At 35.2% G+C, this 18,380-nt stretch overlaps 1 protein-coding gene across 1 annotated transcript in view; it reads left to right on the plus strand.

Moving 5' to 3' along the window:
- Positions 1-18,380, plus strand: part of CACNA2D1 (calcium voltage-gated channel auxiliary subunit alpha2delta 1) — a gene marked incomplete at its 5' end in the record, with an annotated part of 180,611 nt that overhangs the window by 22,544 nt on the left and 139,687 nt on the right. The window contains one exon of the mRNA XM_007467043.1: positions 15,294-15,425. Coding sequence (XP_007467105.1) covers positions 15,294-15,425 — 132 coding nt within the window. The remainder of the gene's footprint in view (positions 1-15,293; positions 15,426-18,380) is intronic.

Here is an 18,380-nt window from a genome sequence, read left to right on the forward strand (position 1 = left end):
ACAAACTACTTTGATGTTTAACCCACTGAAATCATATGCATGTGCATATATATAATATGCATATAAATACACACACACACACACACACACTTTTACAGAACAAATAATATTCTAATAGTTCTACCTAACAGTTCTTCCTAAAATACCGCTATTCATCTACATATCTTTACATCATCGTTCTATTTATAAAATGACTAATATGGCTTTCTCTCTTTCTCAGGATTTTTTCCCAAAATATTTAAAACTGAAAATTTCAATCTAAAAGTTTTGTCTCCAAAATAAAAGTAAAGACTTAATATTTGGCAAGTCATAAAGCCTTTATCAAACAGATTTCTCTAGAGCTACAAAATAAATCTCACTTCCATTCGCTTATTCTCAATCTTTCGTTCTTTTTCTCTTTCTCTTTAATCCAGATTTTAAAAATATGACAGGGAAAACTAAAGCTCACTGCTTACTCTCCTAGGAGGTTGGATATTAGATTGATTTTAGACTCTGACACTTTAAAATCTACATTTTTGCTCATTTCCAAGTCAGCAAAGTATTATAAAAATTCATAAATCTTACATGTTGAAATGATAGTCTCCAATTTATCAGTTTGTTTTATAAAACTCAAAAGTAAACCATTATCCACAGTATTTAATGTTAACTACCCTCCCACTGATACAACTGTACTGCTTATAATTTATGAGAAAATAAAATTGACTAGGCTAGAGTACATACTCAAATGAGGAGATTTGAATTTAACCTGGGTTAGTAGGCTATAAAGTATATACTTATATGTATATACTGTATATGGTCAATAAAATATAACATTTTTACATTACAGGGGACCGTATATTATAATACCATTACTATAATTATGGCATTGTTATACTCACCTTAATTTAAATATTTTCCATTAATTCTTATGATGCAGCATAAAATTCTAATGAAAATTGAAAAAACTACAGGCTTGCAGTCAAATAGGAATATTATACACCTTGCTGATTTTCAATTTAACGTTACCTTATTTAGAAGTTATATTTTGGAACTTATAGATTTTCATTTGTCTTAGGAGTTCAGTCTCTCATTTGGCATTTTACTGGTGCTCATTTGTTGAATTTCTGGGTAAATAATTTAGAAGTTGTGTGTGGCCCATCATCTGATCTGCCTCCCTTAGATTTTGGCCGTACTTAGTTCAGACCTTCTCTAGTAGTAAGGGCATGGGAGCTCTTAACAGTGAAAGTTAAGAATTCTGTTCTGACCAAGACATTATTAATTTCCAACTTCAAATTCTTTTGGTAACATACAGTGGTACATAGTTGTTTTCTCCTTTTTGATTTTCAAAAGTTATGTTAGCATATAGTTACTACAACTTTATTTATGTAATGTTATATACTTAAGAATCTCCCTTGTTCAGAGTCTTATATAGGAATATTACATTTACACATTTATTGTGTCTGCATCTACATTTGTGTGTTTGGTATAAATAGTGAGGTCTACATTTCAATGTAAAATAGTGCCAAATAGTTTAATTCTGCTTTACTTCAAAAACTTATCCACAAACCCATGGTCTTGACTGATTTATACATATCAAAAATCATAATTACAAGTTGTCTACATTTCAAAAATTAAAATCATGAGCTCTTCTTAGAAAATGACAATAAAGCATTTGTGAGAAAAAGTGTGAAAAGGTTAAGGGCATGAGTCTTGATCCAAAATAAAAACAGTAATCTGAAAAAAAAAAACACCTTTGTGTGAAGTATGCTGAAAATTCAAATATTTAGAATACCATTTAAAAATCCCCATTTTACTTTGCATAAATGTACAGATACATACATTTCATATATGTCTATCAATCAAATATAGAACTCTTTTCAGTAAGCTGTTCATTGAATCAAATTTCAGATAAAAATATGCTTCCATAGTCTATATTTTGATGTTGATAGCATAAATTTCAACTTATTCTGACCTAAGGGAAAAAAGAGAGTTGTTTAGAAATGGGCATAAACAATGTTCATTGGTTTCAGAGAAGTTTTCATTTTAATGAACACATCTTTATGCTCCAAAAAACTGATAATAACCATGAAAGATTTATTAACTTTAATAAAAGATGCTAAATTCTAGACAATAAGATGAGATTTTTAAAATGGTTTTTGAATAAGAAAATTTTCTTGGAAATGATTAGTAAGATGGGTTCCAATAGTAGAAAAGATCACTAGGCATACCTTTGGAAGCAAGGGAATAAATGTGCACCTAGGGGAAATCTCAGAATATTACAAAGAAACATAAAATTCAGTCTTAATCTCATTATATTTGCACTTGCCAAAAGCATAAAAAGTTATTTGTCCTCACTAAAAAATAGTTATGTGAAGTTTTTGCAGTGTCTAGAAGAGCTATTATAACTAAATGCTTTTAAAAGAATTAATTGGATGTTATTGGTTAAGTGTAGCATAAACATGTATCATTTTTTTTAAACATCTTTATTGGAGTATTATTGCTTTACAATGGTGTGTTAGTTTCTGCTTTATAACAAAGTGAATCAGCTATACATATACATATATCCCCATAACATGTATCATTTTAAATAGAGAATTGAATAATATGATCTGGTGCCCATAGTGATTCACACATACACATACATCCCTACATTCTTGTCTAAGAAGGTATCGCTACCTTGTGTAAGGGTAGGCAATTTTAAAAATGGAAAAAAAGAAGTACAAAAATAGTTAAACAATAAAATGCACAGGCTTTTGGTTTTAAAGAAAAAATGTTGCAGGTGTCACATTTAGGAGTAGGAGGTGAAAGGGCAAGAAATGATTGATACTTTAGTAGAATAAATATAAAAGAATTTCACTAAGAAAAAAAAAGAAAAGGCTTTACTTCAAATTTATTTGGAAGGCCAGAGAAACACAAATAATGTAAAAGATTCTGGCTTCTATGCGTTTGATGCGGAACACAAAGTGACAAGAAAGTAAAGGCTTGTTTTAAAATCGTGAAAAAGATTAATGTCAAAGAAAACACTTATTGAAAAGAATGGTAAAATTCATTTCAATAAACCATCCATGTTTATATTAGAGTATGGTAACTATGTGTTTAAAATTAAATTGAGCTTATTACCTTTTAACATTGATGTTTTATGAAATAGAAGACTTAAAGTCTTTATCTGTATGTTACCTTCTGATATTAAATTTTATTGAAAGGCCAATTGAAGTTTCATTTTTAGGAATAAATACCTAAGATGTTTCTAAGTAATTAAATCTTGTCGCTCTTGTACTTCTGATGAATGAGGGTGTTTGTGCTTTTAGAGCTACTGATTCAGGTTTAAATCATTTCCGAAAGTCAAAGGTGCAAGTGAATTGCAGAAGAGAGCCACACAATGATGGAAAGAAGTGCGTAGTCGGCAATTTGAAGTGTTTTTTTAAATACGTATACGACTCCTGTGGTAGAACTTTATGGTCTTATAAGACCATGTAATCGTTGAGCTTCAGTCTTGTGGGGCTCTGTGTAAGTGTAAAGGCACAATAGATTACCTCATCATTCTAACCGAGCAGAAGGGAAATTGCTTGTTCTCCAAGTACACAGCAAGCATTAGTTAAAGTGCTCTACATGCAAGAGTTTCAGGCATTGTATCCCTGGGTACTTGATTTAAGTCAGTAACTCTTTTAAAAAGGCAAAATTCAAAACAATGCATTAGAAGATAATGGGTTTTTATTGGTTCCAGTATCTTTTCATATTATCTCTTCTTGATGGACTGTGAGTCAGGCATAGATAAACTGAATTTGTATTCAGTGCATTTATTTTAATGCAGTTGTGAAAATTATATTCGAAAGGCACATTTTGCTGTTTTTGTTAAATGAAAACAGTAGGTACATATTAAAGCATGCTATGCTGATTACTTCTCATGGGAAAAGGTGTTCTTGTTTATGAGAGTTAGGTCCACATTATTTCCTTTCGGCAGTGTTTCTCAGAGAAGTAAAGCCGCTTCAGTACTTAAGGATCTGTGGAGCTTATTAATGTCAATACCGTGAACATCCTTCAAACAGTTTTGACTGTCACTGAAACAGTGACTTCCAAATCCGATTCGTCCATATGGATTCATGGCTAAGCTGCAGATTCATTTCTCTAAATACCTTTTGGATAACCTTTTTCAATGGATTAAATGGCACAGGCACCACTCATTATGACACTGATATCTTCAAATATGTCCCTCCTCCAGTGTTCATATCTTTGTTAATAGTATCATCCAGGCCCAAGCCAGAAAACCAGGGCTCCTCTTTTCCCCTTCCCACCATCTGTCACTGTGGTCTGTAGATTATTTCTCCCCAACATCTTTTTAATCTCCTTCCACTCCCCACGTCCAGCACTGCTTTTTTAGTTCAGACCATTGTCATTCCTCGCCAGCCTGACCGTACTAGTTTTCTGTCTTGTCTTCCCCATTCACATCTGGCTTGTTTCCAATCTACTTTCAGTATTTTTCCATGCTGGCTTCTGAGTGAAGACTCAAGAGCAAATATGATTATTTCATACTTTAGCTTACATGGCTTTCTGTAATTCTCAGAATAAAATTATTTTGTGTTTAGTACTGCTGGATCATCATAACAGTGTGTCTCTAATCTTATCTTGGCTGCCTTATTCCATATTCCTCTTTCATTCAACCATTTTGAAGAACATCGAGCTCCTGAAATGCCTTGTGCCTTTTTTCTTTTTTCTTTGCCTCTTTGTTCTGCACAGGGCATTCACTGAATTAGTCATCCAGCTCTCCTACCACTTCTCCACTCTTCTTTAAAACTGTCTGGGGCTTCCCTGGTTGTGCAGTGGTTGAGAGTCCGCCTGCTGATGCAGGGGACACGGGTTCATGCCCCGGTCCGGGAAGATCCCACATGCTGTGGAGCGGCTGGGCCCGTGAGCCATGGCCACTGAGCCTGCGCGTTCGGAGCCTGTGCTCCGCAATGGGAGAGGCCACAACAGTGAGAGGCCACAACAGTGAGAGGCCCGCGTGCTGCAAAAAAACAAAAAAACAAAAAACTGTCTGTACCACCTCCTTCAGGAAGTCTTTTCTGACCACCACTCCTTCCCCTGACCCTCAGAACATTTACTTAGCTTCTGGAAGGCAGTAATGTTGTTAATAGGGCCTACGATACAAAAGCAAAATTGGATGTAAGATGCTTTGATTTATCTCTCTTTCTCTATTAGATTTAGAGCAATTTGAGAAGAATGATCACAATTTTTTTTAATCACAATTTATATGAGTTTAACTCCAAGAGTCTAGTCAAGGGTTATTAATGTGCTTTGAATGATTGAATACAGTGCTGGAAATAGATCTTCCCCTCTCTAAAATTCCATCTATTACAGTAAAAAGACCCAAACCACTTTTAATGTCACAGTATTCCTTTTATGCCATATGTTTCTGTTTGGATATTTTGGTGTGGCAGGAAAACTGTGTGAGATTCTGTCCTTGAAATATCACACTAGATCCTACAGCCATTCTGTTGATACGGAGAGCAGTGGGAGAGGAGCTCCGCAATGGAGAGGCCACAACAGTGAGAGGCCACAACAGTGAGAGGCCCGCGTGCTGCAAAAAAACAAAAAAACAAAAAACTGTCTGTACCACCTCCTTCAGGAAGTCTTTTCTGACCACCACTCCTTCCCCTGACCCTCAGAACATTTACTTAGCTTCTGGAAGGCAGTAATGTTGTTAATAGGGCCTACGATACAAAAGCAAAATTGGATGTAAGATGCTTTGATTTATCTCTCTTTCTCTATTAGATTTAGAGCAATTTGAGAAGAATGATCACAATTTTTTTTAATCACAATTTATATGAGTTTAACTCCAAGAGTCTAGTCAAGGGTTATTAATGTGCTTTGAATGATTGAATACAGTGCTGGAAATAGATCTTCCCCTCTCTAAAATTCCATCTATTACAGTAAAAAGACCCAAACCACTTTTAATGTCACAGTATTCCTTTTATGCCATATGTTTCTGTTTGGATATTTTGGTGTGGCAGGAAAACTGTGTGAGATTCTGTCCTTGAAATATCACACTAGATCCTACAGCCATTCTGTTGATACGGAGAGCAGTGGGAGAGGAGGTTGGAAGATGGGGTAGAAGCAATCATAAAAGACCAACTTTCATGGAGTCTAACTGAAGACTTTTCATTAGGGAGGGCATTTGCCAAGTAGAATTCTGTGGCAGTAGTGGGAAGAATGGCTGAAAGTGAGCTGAAATTGGAGGGAGACTATTTAAAGGTTGTTGTGAGAGACCTAAGTGAGTTTGGCCTTGGAGTGAGAGAAGATAGACACAGAGCTAGAACCAACGTGACCTGGTCACTTACCATCTCTTATGATATTTCGTCAGATCAAAAACCTTTAAGCCATTTTTAAAAGCTTGTGTGCAGAGTATTTGTTTTGACCAGGTATTGAATCCTTTATAATATTTTAAAGCTATGTCAGAATAACTTGAGCTTCTTCAAACAATTTGAGTGATACATTTAAACTTTTATGGGATATTAAGCTATGAATGAAAATTAAAACTACATGATTTATTAGAATAGAAAAAGAATTATTTCTTTATTAAGGTATTTGTTGAACTGGGCAGTAGCTAGGACTGTTAAATATAAATTTAACATGTCAATAACTGTAATAAATACATTAAAACCTGAACAAATCATGGTCACTATGTTGTAAGCATCCTGAAAACTGAAATAGTTGATGTATTTGTTTTTTCTTTTTATATGTAGGTGTCTATTTGTAAAAATAGTAAGTTATGAGTGCTCTGCATGCATGTATGCTTATAGGCATATGACAATTCTTTATTCATGTGCAAGCAGAGATGTAAGGATACTAACCTCATGTTGTCTTAGATATGGTGTTAGATTTCATCCATACCTTTATGGAACATGACTCTGTTAAGTAACAACCTGTAGTTCAATTTCTTAGATTTGTTTTGTGTTTATTTTCACTCTGAAGCAGTGCATGGTGTTTAAACCAAGCGATTGTTCTTCTTGATTATAGCTATCTGCTATGTACTGTGTTTCAGTGCATCTGATCTTTCCATCTTAAAATCACCAGGCAACTCTTTGTTCTAAAACTAGTTGACACAACCCCTTAAGTACTAAGCAGTGTGTGCCTCACTGACAGTATCACCCTTGCCCCCAGGAGCCTTGTTATCCTGCAGCCGTATCTCATTAGTCAGCTCCAGTACTTTTTGATCCTTCTTTATGAATTCAGCAGTCCAGATTTGTATGTAGACACTAAATTCCCTATGCAGTTAGGCAGTCTCAGAGCAAAGGCAAGAGATTTCCCATATCTAATTTGGTCTGTAATTCTCGGCCAGAGTTTCCTCTCTGCTTTAACAGAACTGTGTGTACACCATTCTGTGTGTGTGTGTACATGTGCCTGTGTTGTGTCTGGTATGTATATTAGGTCTTATATAATTTAATATCTTCTGCCAGAATTTTAGTGTGTCTCTGCTGTTTTCAAGGCCACAATCACCAGCGTGGTTTGATTTCAGGAGTGCTGAGAATATTCTATAGTAAAAATTATCTCTACTGAAATTATACAGTACATTAAATGCTATCATTAGAGAATTTGTGTTTTCATTTTTGCCTTCTCTTGAAACAGTGTATCAGTAAATGGTTTGGAAAGGTTAACATGCTATTTTATTCATGCGATATATAATAAGAAAATTAAGTAGTGTGGTTGGACATTAACTTAGGACCGAGGTAAGAGGAAAGGTCCCTTGAGGAAAGAGGCTGCTAGATTTACATCACTCATCCTAGCATTTTAGCAGCACAGTCAGAACGGCTCCATTAAGATGTTTAAAAATATATATTGTAGGGCTTTCCTGGTGGCACAGTGGTTGAGAGTCCGCCTGCCAATGCAGGGGACACGGGTTTGTGCCCCGGTCTGGGAAAATGCCACATGCCACGGAGCGGCTAGGCCCGTGAGCCATGGCTGCTGAGCCTGCGTGTCGGAGCCTGTGCTCCGCAACGGGAGAGGCCACAGCAGTGAGAGGCCCGCGTACCGCAAAATAAATAAATAAATAAATATAGTAAATGCTGAGTATTAAGAGGTAAATAAGAAAATAATGATAATGATAAGGGTAGGTAGCATTTATTGTGCAGTTACTAAGTGACAGAAGATGTTCTAAGTACCTGTAATCCTCAGCACAGATCTGTGAGGCAGACACTATTATTATCCCCATTGTGCAGGTGAGGAAAATGAGGTTTAGAGAAAATAAAATGCTTTCCCAAGGTGAAATGGATACTTCTGGCACAAAGACACACGGCCTTTCAGTGGGAGGGCAGTAAGTAAGAATAGTCTTTGCCTATACTACATATATGCATATACTGAATTCTTTTTTTTTTTTTTTTTTTTTTGCGGTACGCGGGCCTCTCACTGTTGTGGCCTCTCCCGTTGCGGAGCACAGGCTCCGGACGCGCAGGCCCAGCGGCCATGGCTCACGGGCCCAGCCGCTCCGCGGCATGTGGGATCTTCCCGGACCGGGGCACGAACCCGCGCCCCCTGCATCGGCAGGCGGACTCTCAACCACAGCGCCACCAGGGAAGCCCGCATATACTGAATTCTTAAATGCCAATTATTTAAAGGAAAAAGAATCACCAGCATGATAATTAGGCATTTTAAAAAACAAACAAACCTCAGTTTGGAGTCCTTTATATTTGGGCTTAATTACATATTTATTCTTATATGGCTTCCAACTTCATTTCTATGTTCTCATAGTTTCTGATTTCTTTTTTAAACTCATATATTTTATTTCCCTTTTGAAAGTTTAAATTTAAAAAATGTTTAGAGCATTTTTGGCTGTTTTTCATTTGTTCAGAATTTAGTAGGCTCTGTGTTTACTGAAGTATTGCTCTAATATATAGAAATAGATGTTTAACAATTTTTCTTTTAACAATTTAATTACAAATAGTCACACTTATGATGAAAATGACATTGTGAAGTCATATCAGTGGAAAAAATTGTATTGTCTTCCTCAGGTAATCACTGTAAATTTCAGCCTTACATTTACAAATTATACAGTGTTATACTCTAGTTGCTGTATATAAAAGAAATGTGTTATTGTTCAAGTAAAAGAAAATAACTGACTAAATAATATGCCAAGATGTAAAAAGAAACTGTTTTTCTATGTAAGGCTTCCTTCAATTAATAAATATGACATTGGGTCCTAGTGTCTCCTATTCCCCTTGCATTATTCTTATTTTCTGTAGTAATAAAGTGGTTTCTCCTGAGCTCCTTTTATGTGCTGGGAAACTAAAGATATAGGGAGTGAGACCAAATATCTCAGTAATACGGGCCTTAGAGAATTGACAAGGACAACGGCCTTTTAATATTTGTACCTAATTAATGGTAGGAATAAGGCTCGTCTCCTCATCAGGGCCCACATGTGTCCTGGAGCCTTCTGTTCTCCTGTCCTCAATGGGAGGTGGATGCTGGTGCCAAAGTCATGATTAGAGAGATTAGATTTGGTCTTCCCATCTCCCTGTGCTTTATTAATCTTTCATTTACACTGGGATTAGGTGAGATTCCTTTAGCCAAATCCACTGAAAAGATTTGTTCATTTTAATATTTATGCACACTGTCTAGTCCTTAAAGTGGCTTCTTTTTGTCTGTGTGCTTAATTGGATCAGTGGGTTTGTTCTTATTAACATTTTTCTTTTTCGAGATTAAGGTTGATGAATAAAGTTAGTGACATCTGGCTCAGCTCACCGGCTAAATGCAACTCCTTTAATGACTACCTTATATACTATGGGATAAAGTGAACATTTGCTATAAAGATAAAATTTAGTTTAGAATCACACAGTGTTGAATCTTTAAAAAAAAAAGCAAAACTCTAATATTCTGTGAATGTCCAAAAGCCAGGAGATGGGGAGGGATGACATTTAATGGCACTAAAAAGTAGCTTTGAAATCCTACTTACTTGCTCAGGTATGAGAATAACATGTTAGAATTTTGGGGACGAAAATGAAAATTTGCTCCACCCAAAGGGTGTCAAAATGTAGCCTGAAATATTGACATAATTTAATATGAAACAATAATGTTTTTTAAATGTATCAACTTTCGGTTTGAAGTTTTGTTGTGGCTTTTTGTTGACAGTATTCGTTGGGAATATTGCTTTTTACAAAGCAGATTAATTGTCTTGTGTTTATAGTTGTACTTGAGCAAAGTTTGTAAACCTGGGCACTATTGACATTTTGAACTGGTGATTCTTTGTTGTGGAGATTGTCCTGTTCATTGTAGGATATTTAGAGCATCTCGGGCCTCTGCCTGCCACATGCCAGTAGGCTCCCACCAGTCTTGATAATCAAAAATGTCTCTAGACATTGCTGAATGTCCCCTGGGAAGGAATATCTCTCTCAGTTGAGAAACACTGTTACAAAGGCATAGGTGATTTTTACTTTTTTCAGATTTAAAATTCTAAATCAGAGCTACACATATAATGAAAGCTTAGAAATAATAAATAGCTCATAAAACAGTAAGAATCTTGGAATATGACTTATTTGGGTGCTCTCTCTACAGCTCTTACTGTATGATTTTTAACAAATTGCATGCCCTTTTATTTTTATCATCTAAAAATAGGTTTTGTTTTTGTCATCTAAAAAAAGATAATATGAGTATCTCACTCAAAGTGTCATATTTAGTTAAGTGAGATAATGCATACAAAATGGTTAACACAACTGCTGGCACACAGTAAGTTCTTAAAAAATTCCTGATTTCATTTGTTATCAGTGGCAATAGTTTAGCTAGTTTTATCTTAATGAAAGGCTATGATAATAGAATGGTATTATTAAATGGAAATAGTGTAGTAAATATTTTGGACAATTCTCTTGTTTTAATTATTTAATTGTATCATATTTACTATTAAAAATAATTTTTAGTATCCAGTCCCTTTACATAGCTTTAAGATTTACAGAGCTTATCAAAGATCTGTCAAAGCTACTTTATGTTGTGTAAAATGTATTTTTTGATGCAGACTTGTCAAAGTTATTTTGTATTTTAAGTGAATCATAAAAAATATGTTTCTCTTCTTTTTACTAGCATATTTCCACTTCATTTCAAAGCCGTAGCTGACGTTATAAATAACCTTAAAGTTTTTCAGATAGTTATATAGTGCCTTCAATGCATGGTGAGGCCCAGAACCCTGAATAAGTCAACAAAATGTACTCAGACTTAAAAGGGAGCAATAGTGCAACCCTTCATGGCTGAAATTTACAGGAGAAAATTGGATTCCTAACTTGTCAGCAATTCTGTATTCATGTCATAAGTGAGATACAGATATGTCACGTATTTTAGAAGAATTAGCAGCAAATGTAAGGTGCTTCTTTTGTGCTGTTACAAATTAGATTTTTCTTTCTTCCCTTGAGAAGCCAGATTGAACAAAAGAATCCTCCAAAACAGAGAACTGCTGAACATCAAGGCCCTGTTTCTGAAAACTAAGTAGAAGAATAGAGACATATGCTTGGTGTTCTGAATCAATTATCGGTGAAATGCTGTTATACCATTCAGAATAGAGGCCCGAAAGTCAAGGTTTGCTTTCCCAGCATTCACTGCTTTTAATAAGCTTAGCCTTGGATATCTATGAAAAACTTATTTTCACAAACTCTAATTTTCAAACAAAGATAAAAATCTTCATTTCTTAAAAGTTGACAGAAGATGAGGACTAATTTTACTCTGAAAGAAGTCATAAGACACTTAGCTAAGTTCATTAGTAATTGGCAGTAGGTTCAAGGCTAGATCACGATTGACCAGTTTGTCTTACACAGAGAAAAAAGTGGAAGCCACTCATGAATTTCTGTGTACACTCATGTACTCCATTCAAGCAAGACATTAGAAGTTTGAATGTGTGAATGTAGAACATTACTATTTTAGGAGGTAGAGAAGGAGGACATGGATGAGTATAGTATACAGTATATTAAATAATGCAATACGTATCCAGTATATAATTGAGAAACTTAAATACGATGTAATTTTAAACACTGCCTAACGATTTATGGAAAACCAGTCAGAACTATTACCCATATTCTTGAGTATATCTGTCCAAATAAAAGGTAAAGTTTTATTTGTGGCCAAGAACTATTTCAAGTCCTTTTAAAAAGATCACTTATTCTGGAATTATTTTAACAAATATTATTCGGCTACTAGTTTATGCAAGTGTTTCTGCAATTAAATAAAATCCTTCGAATTTTTATTTTTTGCTCTAGACATTTGTATAAAGACTGTGCCTTACAGAAAAATAATTGCATTTTTAAACTTTTAGCATGGGCAGTATTCTGCATTAGTTTTATTATGCCACCATCTGCAAATGACCCAGTTATTTCATTATTGTTTTTCCTGAGTTATGCTAATAAAGTAGAAATGGGGAATTGTTGGGCACCTTAGTAATCCTGGATTAGGTATTTAATTTTTAGAAGGTTAAGAAGATGAAAATCTGCTTATTATAGGATACCTAAGTAATATATATTTATTAGTCAAATGTAGTTCATAATGTGGATCCAAAAAGTATAGCCAAATCACCAAGAACGATCTAAAATGGTATTCATACTTATTTGCTTTGATGTTTTACATGTTTTCTTTTACATTTTTAGCTGCTTTTAATATAATTTAAGAAAAAGAATTTCCTATCGTAGCAATTTATTTTACCTTCTAGTTTTGGTGTTTTACTATGTTTTTATACATAGTATAAATCCCTTGAAGTAGAATTGTTGGATTAAAGACAGTGCATTTTGATAGACAACTACAGCCAAACTCTCCTCTAAAGAGATGGCACTAATTTTGTACTCGCGTGGCGGATCCTTTGAATTTTGATTTCTTTTTGTGGACATTCCAATAAAAATTGTGGCTATTAGAATAATGATTGCACTCAAGCGTCTCTATAAATACACAATGACAAATGGAAGCATCTGTACCCTCACTCCTTGCTTCACACTGTCATCAAGTTTATAAACCTTGCTCATATGATACATATACAATACCATTTCTTTCATTCTGAGTAAATCATTCAAGTGTCTATTCTGAAAATATATATGAACCTTGCTCATTTGCATATGAACAAATTTTGAGTAAAACATTCTGCAATGTCTTATCTGAAAGACAATTTTCAAATATATAAACTACAATTTTAAAACGTATCACCATGATGGTAAGAACATTCCAGAGCTTGACTTTTTCCCCTGAGTACATAAAAGTACAATTCACAATCACTGTATCAGAGCCTAATACTTAGTAATTGTTATCAAATAAAACGAGAAAAAAATTAGCAGCCCTGTAAACAAATAAAACTTTATTAAAAATAATTAGATATCAGTTGTTGCTTAATGTGAATTAAAAAGCCAAGGAAATTAAAGAGATAGACTTCGTTAATCCCCAATCTATTCTAACTATCTGGAACATAAATAAACATGATTATTTTGCTGAGTAGAATATTACTTTAAAATTCATGAATGTTTAAAAAAAGGTAGGATGCCCCTCTTTTTCTGTGATGTTTTGTATAGTACCATAAATATTCATGAATAGTGAGTATCAGTTCAGGTTATCTATGTGAATATAAATTTTCACATAACTGGCCACTCAGTGTTCATTGGATCATGCTTTGGAATATGAATTCACTAGTGTCTCAGATGCACTGTGGATCTGACCCAGCTCATGAATATTCACACACACAACTGATCTTTTTGAAGGTAATCACATCCATAAAGATGAAAATCTCGTTAGTTTTCAGTAATGAGAAATGCATGAAGATGTTGGTCCCAGAACAATTTCACAGTATACTTGCTTTTCATTTTTTGGTAAATGATAAACTTTAAAATATAAATACATATGCTGTGCCTCTTTCTTGATAGAAGCTCTTTTTCCTTTTCCCTTTAAAAAATCTTGTGTGTGATCTAACCATGATCACATTTGTTTCTTTTACTTACTGTGGTCACAGAAAAGAATGGAAAGAGCTAAGCAGTATCTCCAGTCCTTATCCCAAGCTCACGTCCACTATTGAGGCTTGGTCATAGATCCTCAAATGCAGAGTGTCCCAATCTGCTAATCTGCTTGTGGGCATGGTGCATATTTTACATATAAAGACCCCTCTAAAAAAGATGAGATTATCTATGTCATCTTTTTTGCTTAAAGGGAAAATAATATCCTAAGCCAATTAGAATTTTAATACGTTAGGCGTAGGATGCTATGATCATGGAGGCCCATAATTATAAATTATATACTATTTTAGCCCATGTTATATCCCACATTATCATTGTTTCTCTTTCATTATAATGACTGGCATATGGTTGTGATACCTATCCCAGATCAGTCGGTCACTATAAGTAGGTATCAAAATCAGTGACCTGTCCCTTATTAGCACCATGCTCTAGTTATTAGTTGAACTAACCAGAAAAAAGAAAATTATTGTTCATAAAGGTAGTGATAAGGTATCAGCCACTTCTTAGTTCTAACACTGATATTGTCAAGCCTCTGAATGAGTTTTTCTTTATCAACATGTACGCATTTTTGGTTGTTACATAAGCACAGTTAATAAAGTATGCTCAGTAACAAACATCTGTTTGTTTGTTTGTTTAATTCAGGTAACAGACCAAACTATGTTAGTGTATCACAGAGAATCCTCAATATTGAGCTATGCTGAATTCTCCTCTGCTCAAGCCCCTTCATGAATATGCATATACCACCCAAGCCCCTTCGTGAATATGCATGTACCCTTAGCTTAAAAATGCCCCAGTTTTGCTGTTTGGGGAGACAATGCTCTGGGGAAAATCCCTGGTATTCTCCTTACTTGCTACAAGTAATAAATCCTTCCTTCTCCCCCCACCCCCCCAAAAAAAAAATACTGAGGGCAGTCGTCGTCACACTGTGTCATGAGGTGCCTTGTAAGCATCTTCAGAACTGCCTCAGTGCAAGAGATACCTCCCAGCAGCAGAGTTCTGATACTGCCTGTTTTATGCATCACGGTGGTTCTCAACAGAAAGTAATTTGGCCCCCCAGGGGTTATGTGACATGTCTAGAGACAGTTTTGCTTGTCACACCTGGGGGGATGTTACTGGCCTCTAGCGGGTAGAGGGCAGAGGTGCTTCTAAACATCTACAAAGCACAGAACAGGTCCCACACCATCATATAAACATGTGTTTGAAGAAATGATTCCATGTCTAAACTTTTGATTACCACCAGATTAGAGCGCTTTTATAGGTAAAGCAATGAAAATGTATAACAGTATTTTGCAAGTAAAGGAAGACAGGTTCAATTATTAATTCCAAATTTGAATTAATTGATTTTTCTTATTTTGGGGGGGGTAGCAACAATTGTGTTAAATGAACTCAACTGGACGAGCGCCTTAGATGAAGTTTTCAAGAAAAATCGGGAGGAAGATCCTTCATTGTTGTGGCAGGTGTTTGGCAGTGCCACAGGCCTGGCACGATATTATCCGGGTAAGTGCTTAGTGATCAGGAGGTACCAAATGAAACTGTAAGTACTGGACTTCGTTCTTCTTGAACACTCTGTTACTTTCTCTTACTTGGTAAAAGATGGTTATCACACTACTTTTAAAAGGAAAGAGTATTCTTCCTTCCTTGGCTCTGTATCTACCAAAATTATTTTAAACCAAAACACCTGAGAAGCAGCTGGCCCATGGAATCAGGTGGGCTGCAGTGAGACTGTGGACAGGTATCTATGGACCGGGAACAGGAGGTTATCATGAATCCTAAAACAATTCTAAGGGTCCAGCTGCATAGCATGGACCATGAGTCACATTAGAGAACTGAATAGAATTTTTAGAAACTAATTAAAATATTTCTTTCCAGATTTCAAGTCTTTGCTTTTATGTGAAAGGTACTGATGCTTTTCTTTAATCAGTGAATGTGGATTTGTTAAAATGAAATGAATATATTTTACAAATTAACATGAATAAACCCTTTTGTAATGTCTTTTATTCTTATAAAAAAAGGATAAGGAGAAGTAAGTTTATAATGAAAATGAAATATTAATCACTAGTAGATCCCGAGAACCTATTGAAAACACTTTAAATGAAATGTCTGTTGGTATTTTTAACTTCTCCACCTTTCAGAACAAGGTGACAAGCACAAATGCATTTACTTTCTCAAAGCGTGACCTGAGTTATGGGATACATGCTAGGTAATTTGGCTTTAAACAGCTACAATATATATGAGACTTTTTTTTTTAGACTTGAGTTTTCTAAACATTTAAAAAATAGTTATTAACAGTAAAGGTCACAACAGTGAAAAGGGGGTGAAATAGAAATTAGATAATATCTATCTTTGTATGGCAATAGCAGTGAATAAAAGTATGTGGGCATTATCAGACTAAATAGCACTCAAATTAGGTAATGATATATAACTTCTTGCAACAAGTGCCAGATGGTAAGATCATTGACAGTTATTTTTCTGCAGAAATCCAATGGAATACGAAAGGCCTACTCTGTATTTCAATGTTGAAAAAATCATGAGTTAGAAAAATATTAATGTTAATATCTGATGTCGAGAAAATATTACCACATAGGTTATCATAATAGTGGAATCTTCTACTTACAGAAATATTGTTCAGTACAATACAACACTTCTAAAATACTCTTGTTATTAATATGTTAAATACCATATAGCAGGAGTTTGAAAATTTTCGTATGTAATATAAAGAAAAAAAGTATTATTAGTCATGTACATAGTAAACCTAATATAAACTTCAAAGTTATAGCAGGTCTTTTAAATTTTTATTTTATTTTTAAAATTTATTTATTTTTATTTTTGGCTGTGTTGGGTCTTTGTTGCTGTGCGCGGGCTTTCTCTAGTTGCGGCGAGCGGGCTTCTCATTGTAGTGGCTTCTCTTGTTGCGGAGCACGGGCTCTACGCACTTGGCTTCAGTTGTTGCAGCACACGGGCTCAGTAGTTGTAGCTTGCGGGCTCTAGAGCACAGGCTCAGTATTTGTGGCGCACGGGCTTAGTTGCTCCGCAGCATGTGGGATCTTCCCAGACCAAGGCTCAGACCTCTGTTCCCTGCACTGGCAGGCAGATTCTTAACCACTGTGCCGCCAGGGAAGTCCCTATAGCAGGTCTTATAAGACATTTATAAGTACAATTTAAAAAAATAAATACACAAGTAATAACAATAATACATGAATATAATTATTTATATTTATCAATAACGTATTGCATTATGTAGCTTTTAAGTCTTTTAAAATATATTACCTCAATACAAAATTCCATATATATGCAGTTGAAGGAAGGAGAAAAAATAAGTAAGAGAAAATTAGGATAATGAGGAGAAATCAAGAGCCCAGTACTAGAGGGAAATTGATGATGCCATGAATAAAAGAAAGACACATAAGGATTATGAGAGAGAAATAGGAATGGGAGTGGGAGGGAAGATTGTATAAGAAAGGGGAGAGAGAACATTGGGGTTAAGAGGCGGAAGGAAAGATAGATCATATTTTGCACACTTTTCAAAGATGGCTCTTTTTACGAATAGCAGTCAATTTGTAAACATACCAGTAAATCATCTTTTATGTTTTTCTTTTAAATGCTAATTGAGGGATTATGGCTTTAATTATTTTTAAACCCTAATCATATATTTCCTAATATGTTGACATTTATCCATTTTTACCTTGGGAAAGATCTTTAAAGGTTTAATTTAACTGAGTCCATGTGGTCCCCCCAGGACATTAGCTGTGGAAGCAACCCTGGGCTCTTCTGTGATGTCTTGTTTTTCAGCAAGTGTTTGACAGACAAGCTGACTCACCAAATGATCTCCGAGCCCCTGTAATGGCTCTCTTGACTGCTATGAAACACAACATTCAGTGAAATTTCAGTTTTAGTGAGTCTGTTGCTGAGTTGCTCTTTTTATTTTATTTTTAAATTATTTTTTGACATACAAAAAGCTGTACATAGTTAATGTATACAACTTGATGAGTTTGGAGATAAGTATACATTGGTGATACCACCACCACAATCAATGCCATAAAGCCTATCTTCCATCTGTATAAGTTTCCTCCCACCCTCTTATTTATTATTATGTTTTGTGATAAGAACACTTAACATAAGACCTACCCTGTGCAGGGAGATGAGCAGCCAGGATGGCTGTTCTCTTGCTCTCTGTCCATCCCCTGCTCAACTAGTCCCTGCCTCACCTGCACCCTACTCACTTGACTGACCTTCCCTCTTAATAACACAGCCTAATCAGTAAATGCCTACTTACTTGCCACCAGCCCCAACTTATGATTATTCTAAGCTTTAGATCAGAACATCGCCACCTGATAATTACCAAAGGGGCAGTGAGGGGCATGCTTCTCTGCTGGTTTCCCTGGTAACCGATGAGCCAGCTAGACATCAGTGTCAGTTCTCCTTGTAACTGGGAACCTCCCCTCCCCCCCTCCC

The sequence above is a fragment of the Lipotes vexillifer genome, unplaced genomic scaffold (genome assembly GCF_000442215.2).
Source record: "Lipotes vexillifer unplaced genomic scaffold, Lipotes_vexillifer_v1.1 scaffold247, whole genome shotgun sequence".
In the NCBI taxonomy this organism is placed as follows: Eukaryota; Metazoa; Chordata; class Mammalia; order Artiodactyla; family Lipotidae; genus Lipotes; species Lipotes vexillifer.